The 21,199-nt window shown below is 34.4% G+C and overlaps 1 protein-coding gene across 1 annotated transcript in view; it reads left to right on the forward strand.

Annotated features, from left to right (window-relative positions):
• The first annotated feature begins 144 nt into the window (after positions 1–144).
• LOC111054791 (nucleolar complex protein 3 homolog) overlaps positions 145–21,199 on the forward strand; it is a 68,547-nt gene continuing 47,492 nt past the window's right edge. The window contains exons 1-9 of the mRNA XM_039427100.1: positions 145–339; positions 3,245–3,446; positions 8,557–8,747; positions 12,884–13,092; positions 13,896–14,052; positions 15,043–15,176; positions 17,031–17,231; positions 18,356–18,544; positions 19,985–20,166. Coding sequence (XP_039283034.1) covers positions 3,280–3,446; positions 8,557–8,747; positions 12,884–13,092; positions 13,896–14,052; positions 15,043–15,176; positions 17,031–17,231; positions 18,356–18,544; positions 19,985–20,166 — 1,430 coding nt within the window. The 5' untranslated portion in view covers positions 145–339; positions 3,245–3,279. The remainder of the gene's footprint in view (positions 340–3,244; positions 3,447–8,556; positions 8,748–12,883; positions 13,093–13,895; positions 14,053–15,042; positions 15,177–17,030; positions 17,232–18,355; positions 18,545–19,984; positions 20,167–21,199) is intronic.

Genomic DNA, 21,199 nt, shown 5'->3' on the forward strand with positions numbered 1-21,199 from the left:
ACAAGTCATCATCATCATCATTTAAAACTAAAGCAATCAAATAATTTTTCATCCCATTCTCCAAATATTGAGTTCGTAAAATTTTAATTGTTCAAAACTCAATTCATTAGAAAAATAATTTAGCAATTTAGGAAGCAGTGGACTCGAAGTATGAGAGACATAACCTCAAAATTAAAATATTTTGTTCAAAATACTGAAATTTGTTGGAACACGTGCTCCCTTATTGTAGATTGAAACTTATTAAATTTTTCTAAAGAATTCCTAAAAACATCTATACAACACCCATACATTATTTCTCTGTAACGTATCCTTGTGTTTATTTTTCTACAATGACATGATGTAAGTAAATTTTATTGTAGACCTATACTTGCTCCATCTATTTTTGATATCATACAGTTTTTTTCATTCAATCTATTCTATCTTTTCTTTTTGTTATTCAAATTTAGATGTCCCTGTAACACAACAGGCATAGTCAACAATATTTCATGTTGAAAGAAGAATTCGGACTTGAGTAAAGTAGCCAAATCAGAATAATGTTTTTATACACTATTTTCACTACGGTAGTCCTAATGAAATACTTGGAAAGATTTACGTTATAAAAACAGTAAAACTAGTAGGACTGCATACTTTTCAGTTTTTTACACTGACGTTTATACTACATATCTGTGACTCAAAGTCATCCCGGTATACGTTATTGGGGACACACAAGAAAGAAGTTAGACGTATCCGGTATCTCATGTGTGAAAATCTTGTTGATTCTTGTTAATAATTTATTCTATCTCAAATATATTTTATTTAAAATAAAATCTTTTTATGCTTTTATTTGTTTTTATTAAATACACGAATAAGTTTATGAAACCAATGTTAATCAGATGATTTTATAAGATAAATCTCACTTTCGGCTAATGTGCACGTCCAGTGCCAACATACCTGTCATAAAATTTTTGGTTGGAATCGATTTAGTATGTTATTTTGAGCACAAAATCACAAAAAATAAACGGCGGTCACTATTTTAAAATAAACTAAGTTCAAAGTAGCACAACTTTACATTCATTTAACCTATAAGTAGCAATCATAAGTAGCTAAGGTTAGGAAAACTGAGATTAGGAATATCATAATTTGATGATTTCAATAATCAAAATGGCTGCTACTCATAGGTTGAATGCATGTAAAATTGTGCTACTTTGAACTTAGTTTATTTTAAAAACAATAGTGACCGCCGTTTAATTTTAGTGATTTTGTGCACAAAATAATATACTAAATCGATCCCAACCAAAAATTTGATGACAGGTATGTTGGCACTGGACGTGCACTTACACCCTCACTTTCTGCTTATAGAGCCTCCAACACTTCACTTACATGCTGAAATGCACCGTCCCCCATTTTTAAATTAATAGCCTAATAAGTTACATAATTCTTTACAGTTAATAACATCTTGAGTGGTTGATAAATGAATATCAGATGTCACCTATTAGATGACACTAATTGAGGATGCACTTCTATCGATTTCCGATAGATTTTTACTATTTACAACATATCAAAACGTCACAACCAGATCGTCCGGTAGTCCGGGTCTCCTCGAAAAAAAATTTAGAAATTTCATATTCATCAACTTATAATTCAACTAATATCTCATAACTAATAATTTGCAAATTCAAAAGCTGTAAATATACTATATATATATATATTATATATATATATATTAAAGCGAAATGGCACTCACTGAATGACTCACTCACTCGCAGAACTAAAAATCAACCGGACCAAAAACGTTCAAATTTGGTAGGTATGTTCAGTTGGCCCTTTAGAGGCGCACTAAGAAATCTTTTGGCAATATTTCAACTCTAAGGGTTGTTTTTTAGGGTTTAAAGTTCGTCTTTTAGCATGTATATTCTTCTTCTCCCAATCTCTTAATTATAATTGAAATTTCCATATCATATGTTACTATAGAACTATAATCTAGATAGAGTACCTCTTCGAAACAGTTGTTAACTGGCAACTAAATTAATAATTTTGTCAGGTTGGCATTAAGTTGAGTTGACTTTGTTAGGTTGGCACCAAGTTGAAGATTTAAATGCATTTATCGCGGAAAAATTGATTGGGCACTGCTACTTAAATCCTGGGAATATTATATTACTAGCCGTCAGGCTCGCTTCGCTCGCCATATCCGTTTAGTCAGACGTTTAGTCTGGACCCCCGACTGGATTGTCCTAACATGATAAAAATTCAGGCGAGCGAAGCGAGCCTGCTAATCTCATTCTTGGACGATCCAGTCGGGGGTCCAGGGGGTGGAGCCCCCTGGCTAGACGGATATGGCGAGCGAAGCGAGCCTGACGGCTAGTATAACTATAATCTAGAGAGAGTACCTCTTCGAAACAGTTGTTCTGGTAACTAAATAAAAAATTTTGTCTGGTTGGCATTAATAGTTTAGTTGACTTTGTTAGGTTTGCACCAAGTTGAAGATTGAAATGCATTTATCCAGGACCTCCTAAATACCAATTTATCCAATTAGCCAAAATTAGCGTTTTCTCAGCTTTTCTGCGTTTCCTCACCTTTTTCAATAACTGATGGAAATATATATAAAAAAATCAGTAGGCTACACAGGTTTAGCTGAGGTGGAAGAATTTTGTTCGCCAAAGATACGCCGATATAGTAACAGGTGTTTTTCGAGATCAAATTGACATAATACGTTCAAATTCGATACAGAGGTTCCGCTGAGGTCTACATGCAGGCGAGCGAAGCGAGCCCGCTGATCTCATTTTTGGACAATCCAGTCGGGGGTCCAGAATTCGGTAAAGAGGTTCCGCTGAGGTCTACATGCAGGTGAGAGGCGAGCGAAGCGAGCCCGCTGATCTCATTTTTGGACGATCCAGTCGGGGGTCCTGGCTAGACGGATATGGCGAGCGAAGCGAGCCTGACGGCTAGTAATGTATATTACTCAAATAGAAATACATATTAGAACAGTGTAGAATTTGACAACATATTTGTGTTTTTATTCAATTAGAAATACAATAATCTCAGTACCCTTTTTGAATTATTTTATCACAACATGTTTCGGACATTCATGCCATTGAAAATTATGAAATCACTTTAAAATGACATGAATGTCCGAAACATGTTGTTATATAGAATAATTCAAAAAGGTTACTAAGATTTGTATTTCTATTTATATTACTTATAGGTCTATTCTTACATATACCACTCCTACTATTCTTATGTTCCTATCAAAAATATTCTGTTCCAGAATTACAACAAACCATACTTACTAGAAACTCCAAAATGAAGGTCAAGAAGAAGGTCAGTCAGCCTTTGCCCGTGAATGGTAAGAGCACCTTAGAAAGAGAAGAGCCTCTACTGAGAGATGACGATGAGTTCAACTTTGGATCCAGTTACATTCGTGATGAAAGCAGTGACAACGAAGATTTATCTGATGATAATGATACAAGGTTTTTATTTCTCTTTTGACATTACTTTCTAACAGCCCTACATGAAGCACACATAAGTTACATGCTTCATTTTATATTCAAATTCAATTTATATTCATTTATGCTTCATATTCCGATTTCTTACCTTTAAATATTATTTGATTGATAGTCTCATCAGGCCTAAGCTGTGTCAGATACTCAAGAGTTTTGGTATTCCGAGTAAGCTTGTTAACCTCATCACAATGATAATGGCTGCTACTACAGCCAAAGTGAAGATGGGAAATAGGCTGAGCAGAAGCTTTCATTTTAATGCTGGTGTAAAGCAGGGTGATGGGCTCTCAGCAGTACTGTTCGACATTGCTCTCCAGAAAGCTATTGAAAGGGTGGATCAGAGAGGTACCATATTCAACAAGATGCATCAAGTATGTGCATATGCGGATGACGTGGTAATAATGGCTAGAAGTGTGGCATGCTTGAAAGAAGTTTATAAAATCCTGGAAATTGAAGCACGAAAAGTCGGACTGGTTGTAAATGAGAACAAGAGTAAATATCTGTGTGTGTCAGCAATCAAGTCCAGAGTACCAAGAAATATCTACGTGAATAACAAAAAGTTTGCAGGTGTAGAGAACTTCAAGTATCTAGGATGCCCAATAAATGCCACAGGTAATAATGCTTTTATAAAAGAAAGGATTCAAGCAGCTAATAGGGCCTACTATGCCAATGTTAGATTATTTAAAAGTAAGTTGGTCGGCAGGAGCACCAAGATAACAATATATAGAACATTGGTGCGTCCAGTGGCAACATATGCGGCAGAAACTTGGGTGATGAATATGGCTGACGAAAATGCATTAAAAATCTTTGAAAGATCCATACTAAGAAGAATTTACGGTCCCGTTCAGATTAATGAGCAGCAATGGCGAATAAGAAAAAATGAGGAAATAGAAGCATTAATAAAAGGAGAAAATATAGTACGCTTCATTAAAGCCCAAAGAATAAGGTGGTTGGGGCATGTGATGAGGATGAGTGAGGCTAGAATGCCGAAAATAGTTTTTAATAGCAAGTTGCACAGCAGAAGAAAGAAAGGTAGGCCAAGGAACAGGTGGGTGGACCAAGTGATGGATGACCTGAGAAAGATGGGGGTAAGAGGATGGAAGGAAAGAGCCATGAACAGGGAAGAATGGAGGTGTGTTGTGAAGGAGGCCAGAGCTCACCTAGGGCTGTAGCGCCGGATAAAGAAGAGAAGAAGAAATATTATTTGATTATACTCAAATTCTTATCTTCAAAGTCCTAACATAGAAGTACATGACACTATCAAGCATTGAAATATGTAGTGATTTTACTTTCCTTGCCCTATTACCATAGGTAAGAAAAGTATTGTTTTCTGAAAAAAATTAAGGTACCCCAATTTCTAAATTTATATAAGTTTAAAGGTCCCCTGAGTCCAAAAATATGGTTTTTGGGTATTGGTCTGTATGTGTGTGTGTGTGTGTGTGTGTGTGTGTGTGTATGATTGTATGTGCGTCTGTGTACACGATATCTCATCTCCCAATTAACGGAATGACTTGAAATTTGGAACTTAAGGTCCTTACACTATAAGGATCCGACACGAACAATTTCGATCAAATGCAATTCAAGATGGCGGCTTAAATGGCGAAAATGTTGTCAAGAACAGGGTTTTTCGCGATTTTCTCAAAAATGGCTTCAACGATTTTGATCAAATTTATACCTAAAATAGTCATTGATAAGCTATATCAACTGCCACAAGTCCCATATCTGTAAAAATTTCAGGAGCTCTGCCCCATCTATGCAAAGTTTGATTTTAGATTCTCAATTATCAGGCTTCAGATACAATTTGAACAAAAAATTTTGAGTGGAAAAGATTGAGCATGAGAATCTCTACAATTAATGGTCAATAACATTTTTACCTAAAATTGAAAATAAGCTCGAAATTCGAGAAAATGTGATTATCCAATTACAAACTGTTGGCAACTGTTGATTCTATTAAATCATTCACTATGAAGAGATAGCACACACCTTTGTCTCCAGCGTTATTATCCTGTCACCAGCTGGCTCAAATCTTTGAATAGTAGACTCTTATGCGCGTGAACACTAGCGTCACGTGAACAATTTTCATAACGGCAAGGAAAGTAGTGTGAGTGCGCCACACCAGATTTTTTGACTATGTAGTGTTTTTGACGAAAATCTGAGCAAACCTTCTACTAGTATTAAGGTTGGCTGTAAATGCACTAATCAATACTATGCTTTATTTAATTATTCGTTTACAAAAACACCTAATCAAACATAACACTTGGGGTGCGAGCACACACAGTAAATAGGTTGCAGAACTGCAGGTAGAAATCTACAAGAAATTGACACCCTGGCTCTCTAGAGCAACTCACAGTTTAGCGGTTTTGAAAGGAAATCTGTAAATAATGGCCATACATTCCTCTTAAACAAATACTCCTACTTTGACCGTTGCAGTTGAAAGCAGATTGGCCTGTCAATAAACAATACGATATAAAGCTTAATTTCGTCGTAGGAGAATTTTTTCTATAATTCAGTATAATAAGCAGGATTGATTGATTGATTGATTGAGTACTTTATTTATGTAGATTACAATATATACTGGCTTATACAATAGCTTAAAATACAGCAAAGTTATAGATGAATTTACATAATATAGACTAAGAAAATAAATATTGAACTGTATATTATATGAAAAAGCAATCTGTAATATAATAACTATAGATAATAATCATATTGTTATGCATCTACATAAATTGGCGGAGCTTTGGACATATCAATGTCCATTCTTTGGGAAGAATATTAAAAATATCCTCCCCACTAACTCTCTACCAAATGGGATGGGATAGCATTTGAAAGTATCTCAAATTTCATTTTCTAAAAATATGTATTGGACGGTCAGAATTGTTCCACGGTCCCAAACATCCTTCCCAAACTGTCTAGATATGTTATTGCCCACTATGGGTAAAAGTGGGGCGGGAATCAGGTTATTCAATGACTACTACTTTGACTGTTGAAAGCAGATTGGCCTGTCAACATAAAATACTATATAAAGCTTAAATTTCATGTTAAATCACAAATTTTTATGTTCTAAAAATTTGTGTTTGACGGTCACAATTGTTCCACGGTCCCAAACATCCTTCCCAAACTGTCCAGATGTGTTATTGCCCACTAGGAGTAGAAGTGGGGTGGTAATCAGGCTATTCATGTTTCAGTACACTCACTCAACAAATAGAACATTCACGAGTTGTAGTTTGCCCGGTAGATAGGAATGTTATTTTGAGTTAGGCTTGGTTAGGTTAGGACAGGTTAGCTAAGGTTAGGCTTTGTTATAAATAAAAATATAAATCTGAGTACCCTTTTAAGAGTACCTTAGAAAGAGAAGAACCTTTACTGAGAGATGACGATGAGTTCAATTTTAGGCTTTGTTAGTTTAAGTTAGAAATGAATCTTTATTACCTTGTAATCTTTAATTGTAGCAATTGGTTCGTCAGAAAAACAAGCACACAAAACATTGATATATCAACAAAGGAGAAGTTGATATAGCCTATATTAATAAACAAATCAAGTCTTTGGTGCAAAAAACCAATATCACACGAAGAAGGACAGTATCCCATAAAGTGTATATATAAAATTCTTGGATGGTATCATCAGGGATATTGAAAAACTCTCTTATTGAATAAAGAGGGGTTTTCACGAGGATTGCATGGGCACTTTTGATGAAATGCCGTGTTGTAAGAATCCTCGCTGATGCTGGTAGCCGGTTGAAAAGCCTCTTGCTGAGGCTACCAGGGCTATTTTGTATCCTACTCAGCATTATGAAGGACAGGTTGAGTTGGCTTCTTCATCTTGTGTTGTATTCATGAAAGTCACTCCTCAGGCTCAAACATTCCTGGGTGTCCTTGAAGATATGAAGATATGAAGATGTAGTTGCAGATGACAATCATGACCGATTCTGCACAAAACAGTGGGCGACAATGATCAATTATGCCAGAGCCCGTGATGATACTGAAGGCCCTCTTCTGCAGTAGGAGAACTCTGTCAATGCCGCTGGTTGCACCCCAGTGTTCCAATCCATACATCACTATTCCTTGGAAGAAAGAGATGTATGCAGTCCTCACAAAGCTTTTAGGTACACTCAGCATCAGCTGCCTAAGTAGGTAGATTATTCTGGACAGCTTTGTACATATGTAGTCGATGTGTGAGTTCCATGTCAATTTTGAATCCAGAAGGAAACCCAGAAACACTCCTCGCCTGATCTGTGACATTCCTCAAGCCAAATATTATCCTCTGAGAATTTTCCTCAATTAGTTTGAGATAATTGGACTCAATCCAAGCTGAGACGGTACTCAGAGACTGACCCATCTCTATATTCAGATTGTCCACTGATTTATTATTAATATCGGGGCACCGAGCTTCGCTCATTATTTTTATTTATTGATAAACAGAACACAATTCTCTAATATGGTCGTGTTTATATTTCACAGCTGGCTATACGTCATCTTATGAATTTCGGGGATGCGATATTTTGATTTTTCACATACTCACTTTTTTATTATCCACAGCTGTTTCAGCCAAGGATGAATTATCCTTTTAATGTCGTTCAGCGAGTTTTCTCAAGGATGAGACCTAGTGCAATCGAATCTTCATATCATAAACCTACCATGTTCCAAATTTCGTGAAAATCGTTAGAGCCGTTTTCGAGATCCGTTAAACATAAATAACCAGATATAAAAATAGCCAGTTATAAAAATAACCAGATATATAAATAACCAGATATAAAAATAACCAGATTTATAAATATAGAAATTGCTCGCTCAATATAATAGGATTTATTTATTATTATATTTTATTCATGTAGTATACCATATGGTGCTCACTGCACGAAATAGTTGCCAGTGAGCTCACACCCTTATTTAATAATAAACACATATTTTGTTATTTCATTAATATAACACGTCTCAAAAACAATTTCTTCAATTCTCTCCACCAATATTATATACATTTTCGTAAAATGAAAGGATGCGGTATTATAATATTTATTTTAAATGCCGTATTTCATAAAATCTATTAAAAATATTCAATTTAATATTGAACAATTTTCCAGGAAATCAAAGAAGAGGAAGCGATCTCGTAACCTTGAGGATGAGTACATCAGGAGATTGCAAGAGGAAGAAGGTGATGAAGAGGCAAATGATGATGAACAAGAGCATTCCAACAAGAAGAAGCGCTACTTGCTCCCTGTTAAGAGTGGCAACAGACTGATTCGTCGTGTGGGATTTGTTGAGGAAAGGAAGGGTGAGCCAGCATTCATAAACTAATTTCATATTTACTCAAGTCTTATCCTGGATATATTCCCTGTTACATTCGGTTCTGTTGTCAACCATACTTCATTTCATTGCTGATAGCCCACATCTGGTCAACTTATACCTGTACTTATACTCATACCTGTGTATGTATTATACTCATCACAGCAACTTATACTCATACCTGTGATTCTCCCTATCTAGAGTTTTAGATAATATTGAGTAATATAATAGTGATATGAACATTATTATCTAAAATCAACTTGTTTATTTTTGCATCTAAACTTAAAAATGGCCAAAGCAAGCCGAAAATAGTTGTTTTGAAATGTTTTAAAGTTTTAAATAAAAGGTTACTTCATGTTTTTATTAATAAAATTGAGCGGTATAATATCATAGTGTAAAACAATGTAAAATAGTTGGTTTGGAGAGACTCTATTCCCTTGTTCTGAAGTTTATTTATTCATTTACATTAACCAATGCACAAATCAAATACATGATTAGGAAAGGACCAACAGGCCTAGCCCAAAACTTTTCCCTTTCCGAATTTTGATAGTAGTAAGCCTATGTCTAAAAGGTAGGTTATGTTGCTTCACTTTTAATCATATTCCGAGTCCAGAATTATACAAACCAAAATTTAAAATTGAATTGAATTAAAAACCGAAAAGAATAAAAATATTGCACCAAACTGTAAACTTGAAAACATGAATTATTTAGAAACCATAACAAAACTAAACTCACTCCAAAATCACAGCAAATCAAAAGTTATCAAGTTGAAAATTATGTGCTGGGTTAAAAATACCCGGGTTCGAGTCATACCCAAAGTATAGAATAAACACCCGAAGTTTATAAATATACGGGTTTATAAGTTGTGTTCAAAATAACTTAGATAGTCGTGTTCGATTCTGCACAAAACAGTGGGCGACAATGATCAATTATGCCAGAGCCCGTGATGATACTGAAGGCCCTCTTCTGCAGTAGGAGAACTCTGTCAATGCCGCTGGCTGCACCCCAGTGTTCCAATCCATACATCACTATTCCTTGGAAGAAAGAGATGTATGCAGTCCTCACAAAGCTTTTAGGCACACACAGCATCAGCTGCCTAAGTAGGTAGATTATTCTGGACAGCTTTGTACATTTATGTAGTCGATGTGTGAGTTCCATGTCAATTTTGAATCCAGATGGAAACCCAGAAGTCCAACACTCCTCGCCTGATCTGTGACATTTCTCGAGCCAAATATTATCATTTGAGTCTTTTCCTCATTTAATTGGACTCAAACCAAGCTGATACGGTACTCAGAGACTGACCCACCTCTATATTCAGATTGTCCACTGATTTATTATTAATATCGGGGCACCGAGCTTCAGTCGTTATTTTTATTGATTGATAAACAGAACACAATTCTCTAAAATGATCGTGTTTATATTTCACAGCTGGCTATATGTCATGTTATGAATTTCGGGGATGCTATATTTTTCACATACTTTTTTACTATCCACAGCTGTTTCAGCCAAGGATGAATTATCCTTTTAATGTCGTTCAGTGAGTTTTCTCAAGGATGAGACCTAGTGCAATCGAATCTTTATATCATAAACCTACTATGTTCCAAATTTCGTGAAAATCGTCAGAGCCGTTTTCGAGATCCGTTAAACATAAATAACCAGATATAAAAATAACCAGATATAAAAATAACCAGATATATAAATAACCAGATATAAAAATAACCAGATTTATAAATACAGAAATTGCTCGCTTAATATAATAGGATTTATTTATTATTATATTTTATTGATGTAGTATACCATATGGTGCTCACTGCACCAAATAGTTGCCAGTGAGCTCACACCCTGATTTAATATAAACACATATTTTGTTATTTCATTAATATAACACGTCTCAAAAACAATTTCTTCAATTCTCTCCACCAATATTATATAAATTTTCGTAAAATAAAAGGATGCGGTATTATAATATTCATTTTAAATAGTGTATTTCATAACATTTATTAAAAATATTCAATTTGATATTGTACAATTTTCCAGGAAATCAAAGAAGAGGAAGCGATCTCGTAACCTTGAGGATGAATACATCAGGAGATTGCAAGAGGAAGAAGGTGATGAAGAGGCAAATGATGATGAACAAGAACATTCCAACAAGAAGAAGCGCTACTTGCTCCCTGTTAAGAGTGGCAACAGACTGATTCGTCGTGTGGGATTTGTTGAGGAAAGGAAGGGTGAGACAGCATTCATAAACCAATTTCACATTTACTCAAGTCTTATCCTGGATATATTCCCTGTTACATTCGGTTCTGTTGTCAACCATACTTCATTTCATTGCTGATAGCCCACATCTGGTCAACTTGTATTTACATACCTGTGATTCTCCCTATCTAGAGTTTTAGATAATATTGAGTAATATAATAGTGATATGAACATTATTATCTAAAATCAACTTGTTTATTTTTGCATCTAAACTTAAAAATGGCCAAAGCAAGCCGAAAATAGTTGTTTTGAAATGTTTTAAAGTTTTAAATAAAAGGTTACTTCATGTTTTTATTAATAAAATTGAGCGGTATAATATCATAGTGTAAAACAATGTAAAATAGTTGGTTTGGAGAGACTCTATTCCCTTGTTCTGAAGTTTATTTATTCATTTACATTAACCAATGCACAAATCAAATACATGATTAGGAAAGGACCAACAGGCCTAGCCCAAAACTGTTCCCTTTCCGAATTTTGATAGTAGTAAGCCTATGTCTAAAAGGTAGGTTATGTTGCTTCACTTTGAATCAAATTCCGAGTCCAGAAATATACAAACCAAAATTTAAAATTTAATTAAATTAAAAACCGAAAAGAATAAAAATATCGCACCAAACTGTAAACTGTAAAGTTTTCAAAACTTGAAAACATTGAATTATTTAGAAATTTAGAAACCATAACAAAACTAAACTCCAAAAATCACAGCAAATCAAAAGTTATCAAGTTGAAAAATTATGTGCTGGGTTAAAAAATACCCGGGTTCGAGTCATACCCAAAGTATAGAATAAACACCCGAAGTTTATAAATATACGGGTTTATAAGTTGTGTTCAAAATAACTTAGATAGTCGTATTCGAAGTTACCTAAAGGTGTAATACTGCAATTCCTTAGAGGTGTGTCGACACGCGCCCCGTTCGAGACGCGCAGCTATAAGAAGGCTTGTCGACATGCGCGCGATTATAAGCAGGAAGCTCGAGACGCAACGCTACAGCTGTCACGGCTAGAGCACATAACCTATAAATATATTAGATTCGATGGTTAATTGGAGGTTTATGTTGTACTAGCTTACTCGGCGAACTTTTTACCGCCAAAAAGTCAATGTAACTCATGTCACACTTGACTTTATTTGGTGAATCATGAAATTTATCTGACAATCAATATTTTTATTTACATCTCAATACGGACTTCCTATGTGCTTAAAACTGCCGTTTTAATACCAATAAACAATTTTATCATAGAGTGACGTGTTTATTACAGCTGGTAAGTTCATATGCTAAATCATATTATTACAACATGATCTTGAATCATGATGATCTTCGCGTTCTACGTTAGCCGCTCGGCCGACAATTTCAAAAACAGGTCTGTAAAATGGATTAATATATAATTATTATGAGACCCCCCCCCCTATTAAAATTTCTGGTCAGAAACCATCCCCAATATTCACACAACATATTCCCAAAGTTTCATGCCGTTCTGTTAAGTAGTTTTTGAGTCTATAGGGAACAAACAAACTAACACACAAACAGACATTCATTTTTATATGTATAGAGATGAGCGTTATGGCTACAGATGAATTAGAAGTGTTGGCTATATTTTAATAAATCTGGGTTTAGATAACATTTAGTCTTATTCAGTATGGATAACTATCACAATTTCACAACTACGCCGTTAAAAAGCTTCCTATCTTTATTTTTTGTTTCTCAGCACTTGAATTTCCTGCTTCAATTTATTTCTATGCTTTGTGTTTTATTAATTTTTCTATCACAACTACTTCGTGGAAAAGTTTCCTATCTTTATTTGTTGTTTCTCAGCACTTGAATTTTCTGCTTCAATTTATTTATATTATTTATCATGTTTTATTAATTTTTTCAAGTTGAAAGTGAAGATGCGAATGAAGGAGAAGAAGCGCAGGGTGAAGTGAAACAGAAGGAAGACGAGATAGAGGAATGCCCGACCAGTCGTGACCTGTCTGTGCCCGTGTCGGCAGCAGAAATGATCGCCTGGAGAGAGAAAGCTCTGGCCAAGGTTCGCTTCAAGATTGGCCTGCTGGCCACGGCCGTTCTAGAAGATCCCCAGCAACATGTGAGTGAACTATTGAACTAAGTACACTGAGATTCCCGTCATAAAACTTGCATCCTGGTCACCATTCGATTGCTTTCCTGTAGAGAGGTCCACATTATAATGGCAGAATTTGATCACATTGGTGATGCTATCCTTGTTTATCATTCTACAAAGCAGATAGAGCTATCATTTTCTTGTTCTGACAAAATTTTGCCCATCTTATAGTTGCATTTCAATTTGGTTTGAAATATTCTTGAGAATTATAATTATATTGAACGGCGCAGTGTATCAAACTTCAGTGATTTTTCTACGATTTTAGTTTTTACGTTAAGGGCCGGTTTCCGAGCTCGGGATGTAGCCAAGTTCTAGACTTTAAACAGCTGAAGTCATAAAATTGGCTTTCCGAAACCGGGCGTAGTCGCAGTCCACGTTCAAATTAAATTTCGAAAAACTATAAAATAAAATAAAGAGAAAATAGTGTAAAGTTTCAGCTATTTTGAATTATTCAGGAATGTTCCATTTCGTCAAGGAAATATGTTTCCAATTATATAAATGAGAAAATAAAGATTATCATAAAAACTGCGACTACGCCCCGTTTCAGAAAGCCAATTTTCTGACTCCTGCTGTTTAAGGTCTAAATCCCGAGCTCGGAAACCGCCCCTAAGTGTTCGAGTGCATGATAGTGCATCATCCCCTCAAAGTAAACCATTTTGAACAGGTGAAGGTCTTGACAATTTTCCCACTGTATCTAGGTAGCCTATATTTAATTTTTTCACAAGTCACTATCATCAATTTTTCTTTATATCTTCTTGTTTGTGTTTCAGGTCAACAATTTGAAAACGCTGAATGAAATGGCAAAAGAGTACAGACAAGAATTGGCATTCTCCGTCAAGAAATTGGCGATAGTCTCTTTGGCAGAAATTTTCAAAGATATCCTTCCATCCTACCAAATCAGGCCACTGGATACATCAGATATTAAATGTAATTATGTCTATTTATTATTAAATTTCTGTTTGAACATCTCATTTCGTAATATATCATAGTGCATGTGATTAGGGAAAATTTTATTATTGACTCTGCATTCAATAAGTCCTTATTGATTAAAGCTGCGTTTACACCAAAGTTATTAACGAGATTTTAATATCTCAATCTTTATAGATTCTATTAGATTGATCATAACTTATCATACACATGATGAACATATGTGTTTGTCAAGTTCCGTTCAATCTAATAGAATCTATAAAGATTAAGTTATTTTGTTAAAAACTTTGGTGTAAACGCAGCTTAATGATTCTCATTGAAGTTGATGGCAAAAAAGTGAGAAAATATTTTTTCAATATGATCGTTAGATTCAATTGACTTGAATTAATTCAAATTATTGGAATTTTAAAGAAAAAAACTGAGAATGTTTATATATGGTTCAGCTTGGGTATAATAATTATGTATATTATTCAGTGAAAAAGCAAGTAATAAACTTCTTCTTTTTGTGTTTTGTGTAGTTAAGAAGTTGATATTGTGGTAATTATTTATATTAAATAAGAAGACTAAGAAGTTGTCAAAAACCACAGATTTACTTTAACTTTCAATAAATCTATGGTTTTTAACAATTTATTAGTCTTCTAATTTAATAAACTTCTTCATGACTTTCAAGGAAGGAATATTTACCGCTTAACGAGGACACACAAATGGTATTAGGAATTATTAGAAAGGTAAATAAATTCATGAGCTCAGAATTATCTATTCACATCTTCTAGTCTAGTTGTATATTTTGAATGGTAACAATACAAATTCGTACTACCACTATCACTACTGTAAAATACTCGTATCATTTATTTTTTATATAATACACAAATTGTATAGATTCTAGAGTTAGTGAATTTTTGTTCGAACTCTTTGCAGACTTTTCATTTTTCATCTTTCTAAAAGAAAACTGTTGTTGCTGTATTAATTATTGATTTCCATCGTCTTCAGTGAAGAAGGATGTGTACACCCTGCAGAACTACGAAAAACTGCTTCTGAAGAATTATCGAGAGTTTTTGACAAAGATTGAAAAATGCATATCTATTTTGAACAAGAAGAAAGGCGATACCAGGCTTCACAGCACTGTAAGTATTAATATATTCACAGTTTTTCATTTGTCATTCTAAGGGCCGTTTGCACAATGACAGTTTAAACTAAATTTCATTTTAAACTGGATTAAATGGGTCAAGTCTCGTAACTCCCGTATCAAGTCTCGTTTGTTATTATTTGTTTAATTTTGAGTTTGAGCTACCAGCTGATTAAATTCAGTTTAAGCTCTGACTGTGCGAATGGCCCTCAATGTTCAACTCGGATAAATATAGCTTCAGATTCTTTGCATGAATAATTAATATTATACTCCATGCCCAAATTGAAGCGATAACCAAAATTAGCAAAACAGATTTTCCTATAACCAATTAAAGAGGAAATAGTTAAATATAACATTTAAATTGCAATTGAAAGGTACAAATTTTATTAAATATATGAATTCAGGGCAACTTTCTTATATTCATAAAATAGAATTATAGTATCCTTTAAAATTAATAAAATACAATTTAAGTATTCTTGATTTATTAATTTTAAAGGGTACTATAATTCTATTTTATAAATAAAAGGTACAAGTCTGCTTCTCTTAAAATAGTAAAGAAGTAAAATTACCCTTTTTTTAAACTGATAATTATAATTTATTAGTAGAGGAAGAACCTGTTATCGGATGGGCACGTTAAATTGTCGGTCCCGGCTGATGTGCAACATTCGTACTAAGACACATTTATTTATTTATCAGATCAATAGAAAAATTACAACATAATATAGAGGCTTAAAGCTTTACGACAAAACAAGCCTCATTGAATAATTATTATTGGCATTGAATAACATTGACGGCTCACATTATGCTGTTTATATTCGGGCTTTATGGGTCTTAAGCGTTGAGGGACTCTCCACCAACAAAAAACAAAGAATCATACGAATTTATTTATATAAAAGAGGAACAGTGTTTTGCATAAAGCCTGTACCCTTTGTACAGAATCACTTGGTATTATAGCTTTATAAACCCAATTACAATGTAAGTTATAACTTTTAGTCTTATCGCTATATTCTTAATTTATTTAATCATTAATACAATTTTAAATCTTGTAGTTATGACTGGCAGAGAGCAACAGACTTAATCCAAAACTGCTTTTCTCCCAATTTTTGTAATCTTAACTTTAATTTCATAAATATTAGTTTTATTTCACTTCCAAAAGTTTAATTTTTTGAAGTATATATATTTTCATAATATATCTATAGTGATTAGCTAGGGCCGTCTATATTCAATGCTGGATTCTTGATTATAATATAGGTATTTACGTCACGAGTGGCCGTTAGTAGGGCCAATCATGATGTTTCATGAATCTCGTGCGAACCTTGCAAGAGACATTCACGGCCAAGTAACGTACAATATAAAGATAGCCATCACAAAGTAGGAAATAGGCATTTAAGAAGATGAGAGTGTAGACGATTAGAAGAAGGCTATTGATATTATAAGAATATGCTGAAGATTATTATAGAGATGACATTTTTTCATGTTATTATTTCAAAATTCTAAACTCAACTAACCTAAAACTCTATTCATAAATAGAAAATAGAAAACACAAGCGGTGCCCCCTACTTGCATATTTAGCGCTTCCGTGAGCTATAAAAACTTATTAAGGCTACAAAAGCGAATCAGCTGATGAAAAATCTTTAAAATACGTGAGAATTTGCTCCAGAGTTCAGTATAAGGTAAAGCTTATTCATATAAAAATGAGCAAATGCTTTTGCTTCTACCTTTTGCTCATGAGCAAAACCTTATACTCCATGCTCTTGCTCATGGGCATTTGCTCTGGTTTTATTCATATGGGCCAATATGTTTCTCTACTCAATTAGCAAATAATATTTTTCCAATTGTTTTCAATTTTCAGCAAAGTGTGGATCTAGGAATGGTTTGTCTGAAGCTGATGTGCGACTTATTGGTATTGCATCCTTATTTCAACTACTCGCAGAACATAGCTCAACTTCTCGTGTTGTATCTCAACAATCCAAAACCTGAAGTCCGCAGTATTGTATCGAAATGCTTATCTCAGATTTTCAGAGAGGACAAGAAGGGAGAGCTGTCTTTATTTGTGAGTAACTTGATATCAATTTTGTCTTAAAGGATCTCTTTTTTATTTAAATAAAATAAATAAATAATTGTCCTGTTAAAAATGAGTCATTGTGCCGGTTGCACAAAAGCCGGTCAAATTTGAATCCTGATTAATTCTACAAGAACCAATCGGAAAAGCCGTCTTATAAAAAACGCCTTCTCTGATTGGTTTTCGTAAAATTAATCACGGTTAAAATTTGACCGGCTTTTGTGCAACCGGGCCATAGAATGTTTGTTGATATACTTGTAGAAATGTTAATTTTGGTTCTTGTTTGCAGTATATCAATGTATATCTAAAGTATATTCCATTTCCTTCCCAAAAACTCAGGATACTGAATTAGAACTATAAAATTAAGCCGAAAACAACTTTCACTTTTGATTATAGATTAATATCGAATTTTTGAGTAGCTGTGAAGGTGATATTGTGGTAGTTAACTGTACTGAATAAAAAGACTAGATATTGTTTAACCACAGATCCGTTAAAAATCGAGATACCGGTTTCGATTGTTACACCATTATTAAAACTCTGATAAACTGATAGTTTACCAGTTACTGTCATAAGTAACTGATAGTTATCTCAGTAGTTATCAGTAATCTCTGGTAAACTCGTAGTTTTTTAGTTACCATTATCAGGAACTGGCTGTTATCTCATTAGCTATCAGTAATCTCTGGTGAACTCGTAGTTTAACAGTTACCATTATCAGTAACTGGCTGTTATCTCAGTAGCTATCAGTAATCTCTGGTGAACTCGTAGTTTAACAGTTACCATTATCAGTAACTGGCTGTTATCTCAGTAGCTATCAGTAATCTCTGGTAAACTGGTAGTTCACCAGTTACCATTATCAGTAACTGGTAATTTACCATAGACTGATAATTGTGTAACAACACAAACCGGTATCTCGATTTCTAATAAGTATGTGGTTGGACAATATCTAGTCTTTTCATTCAGATTAATACTGATCTAAATACTACTATTTGGGAAGATGTTTACAATAATATTTAACCAAGAGAACGTACAATATGGATTGAAAAATCATTCCTCCAACTTCAGAATTCCTTTTTTGTCTGCATTTCAATTAGTATTCAATAATACACTTTTTACAGATTGTGCGCAAAATAAACCTGTTGGTGAAGTCGAGGACGAATGCTGTCCATTCAGAAGTGGTGTCCGTATTCTTGACCCTGAGAATCAAAGACGTCAATCTAGACCAGGAGAAAGAAGCTGAGTTGAGAGAGAAAAAGTTTCAAACTAGAAGGCAGAAGTTGCTGAGCATGTCGAAAAAGGAGAGAAAGGTAATAACTTACAGAATTTTAAAATTATTACCAAAAGTTCTTCTACACCAATCTTGATTGATTTTCCTGCTTCTGGTTTTAAATTCAGTTTTGTATAGGCCAACTAAGTACCTACAACAGTAATTCACCATTAACAATTATTATTATAAACGCTATTATTATTATTAACGTTGGTCACCCGCTTTTGCCTCCAATACTCTTTTATCCTCGCACTCTGAGAGATTCGTCTTTCATAAGCTGCGTACACATATACGCACTTCCAACCCGCACCGAGCACGCCCCGCCCTCGTACTGCCCTCGATCCTCCATCGCACCGCAGTCGCTCCGACTCCGCTCGGCAGTCGCACCCATCATGAACGTTACGGAAGATGTTAGCTCTTCTCGCGTTCCCCGGTCGAACCACTCTTGTTCCCCGGTCGATCATCAATCGCTCTGCTGGAGTGACGTTCGGTTGCGGAGCAGAGCGAAAGTCTGTATGCACCTTAACGACCAAGTTTCAATTCTGGGTTCTTCTGGGAAAACATCAACTTTAAGCAGATTCCGTAGCCCTGCTCTGATGAGTAAATCTGCCTCTTTTATATTTCATTTTTGTATATCCTCCTTAGACTCTATAAACCAGTTCAATTTGGATCTCCCACTTATTTTATTTGTTTGTCTGCCGAGATCCATTCTAAACAAATGAGCATATAAACGGCTATCTCCTCTTTCTGATCACTTCCGAAATCTTCTCAACATATCAAAATCTTTCTTTCTTCTACTTCCAACTTTTCATGGTCACCCTTTCTGTTGAAAATTAAGCACTCAGAAGTATACAAAGCTTCCGGTCTTTTAATGCCTCAGCTTAAATTTAATTTCACTTTAAATTAAGTTTACTATAGTGAGGTCCACGTTATAATGACAGCGGAGAAAGATAGGAGAACAACGTTACCGATTCTCTGCCTCTCTGCCTTCTATAATAGAAGTTAGTTTATACCGGTATATTCGATGTAATATCAACTGATAATTTTTGTTAAAAAACGAGGTAGAAAATGATAGCGTTATCTGCTTTGTCGACAAGGGTGAAACACCAATAAATCAAATACTGTCATTATACTGTGGACCTCTCTGTAGTTGAAGGATATTGAAATCAACTTTTATTTCAAATTCTCAATGTCTCTATCAAATAATAATTTGCTATGATTGGTGTTTCAAATTATTAAAAGTATGAAGTGTAATTGTGAGTTATCATGCAGTCTACATGTTATTTATTCATTCATACATTGGATAAAACACAAATCATATTTTATTGAAACTGTAATATTATTGGTGTTTCAAATTATTAAAAGTATGAAGTGTAATTGTGAGCTATCATGCAGTCTACATGTTATTTATTCATTCATACATTGGATAAAACACAAATCATATTTTATTGAAACTGTAATATTATTCTTCACTGTACAGGCCAGCAAAAGATTGGAACAGTTAGAAAAGGAACTATTGGAAACAAAAGCTGAAGAAAATAAGCAGACAAAGCATAAAACTCTCACGGAAGTAATCAAAGTTGTATTCACTGTATACTTTCGTATACTCAAAAATGATCCAACGTCCAAATTGCTCTGTTCAACTCTGGAGGGCATCGCAAAGTGAGTAAACTCTAACGGAATTCTTTGATAGATGATTGTAAAAACGCATCAAATCTAGAAAGAAAAATAGCTCTATATATGAACAAATTTACAAAACAATAAATAGTCTACAGTAGGCTAAAATTATTATATTCTAAAAGAAATATTTTTGTCTTTTACTTTCCTTGCCCTATTACCATAGGTAAGGAAAGTATTGCTTTCCGAAAAAAATTAAGGTACCCCAATTTGTAAATTTCTATACGTTTCAAGGTCCCCTGAGTCCAAAAAAGTGGTTTTTGGGTATTGGTCTGTATATGTGTGTGTGTGTGTGTGTGTGTGTGTGTGTGTGTGTGTGTGTGTGTGTGTGTATGAGTGTATGTGCGTCTGTGTACACGATATCTCATCTCCCAATTAACGGAATGACTTGAAATTTGGAACTTAAGGTCCTTCCCCTATAAGGATCCGACACGAACAATTTCGATCAAATGCAATTCAAGATGGCGGCTAAAATGGCGAAAATGTTGTCAAAAACAGGGTTTTTCGCGATTTTCTGGAAAATGGCTACAACGATTTTGATCAAATTTATACCTAAAATAGTCATTGTTAAGCTTTATCAACTGCCACAAGTCCCATATCTGTAGAAATTTCAGCAGCTCCGCCCCATCTAGGTAAAGTTTGATTTTAGATTTCCAATTATCAGGCTTCAGATACAATTTAAACAAAAAATTTCAAATGGAAAAGATTGAGCATGAAAATCTCTACAATTAATGTTCTGTAACATTTTCACCTAAAATTGAAAATAAGCTCGAAATTCGAGAAAATGTTATTATTTCAATTACAAACTGTTGGCAACTGTTGATTCTATTAAATCATTCACTATGAAGAGATAGCAGACCTCGTGTGTCTCCAGCGTTATAGTCCTGTCACCAGCTGGCTTAGATCTTTGCATAGTAGACTTGAGATGCGCGGGAACACTAGCGTCAGGTGATGAATTTTCATAACGGCAAGGAAAGTTGTGTGAGTGCGCCACACCAGATTTTTTCATTTGATTCTC

This window comes from Nilaparvata lugens, chromosome 4, assembly GCF_014356525.2.
Source record: "Nilaparvata lugens isolate BPH chromosome 4, ASM1435652v1, whole genome shotgun sequence".
NCBI classification, from domain to species: Eukaryota; Metazoa; Arthropoda; class Insecta; order Hemiptera; family Delphacidae; genus Nilaparvata; species Nilaparvata lugens.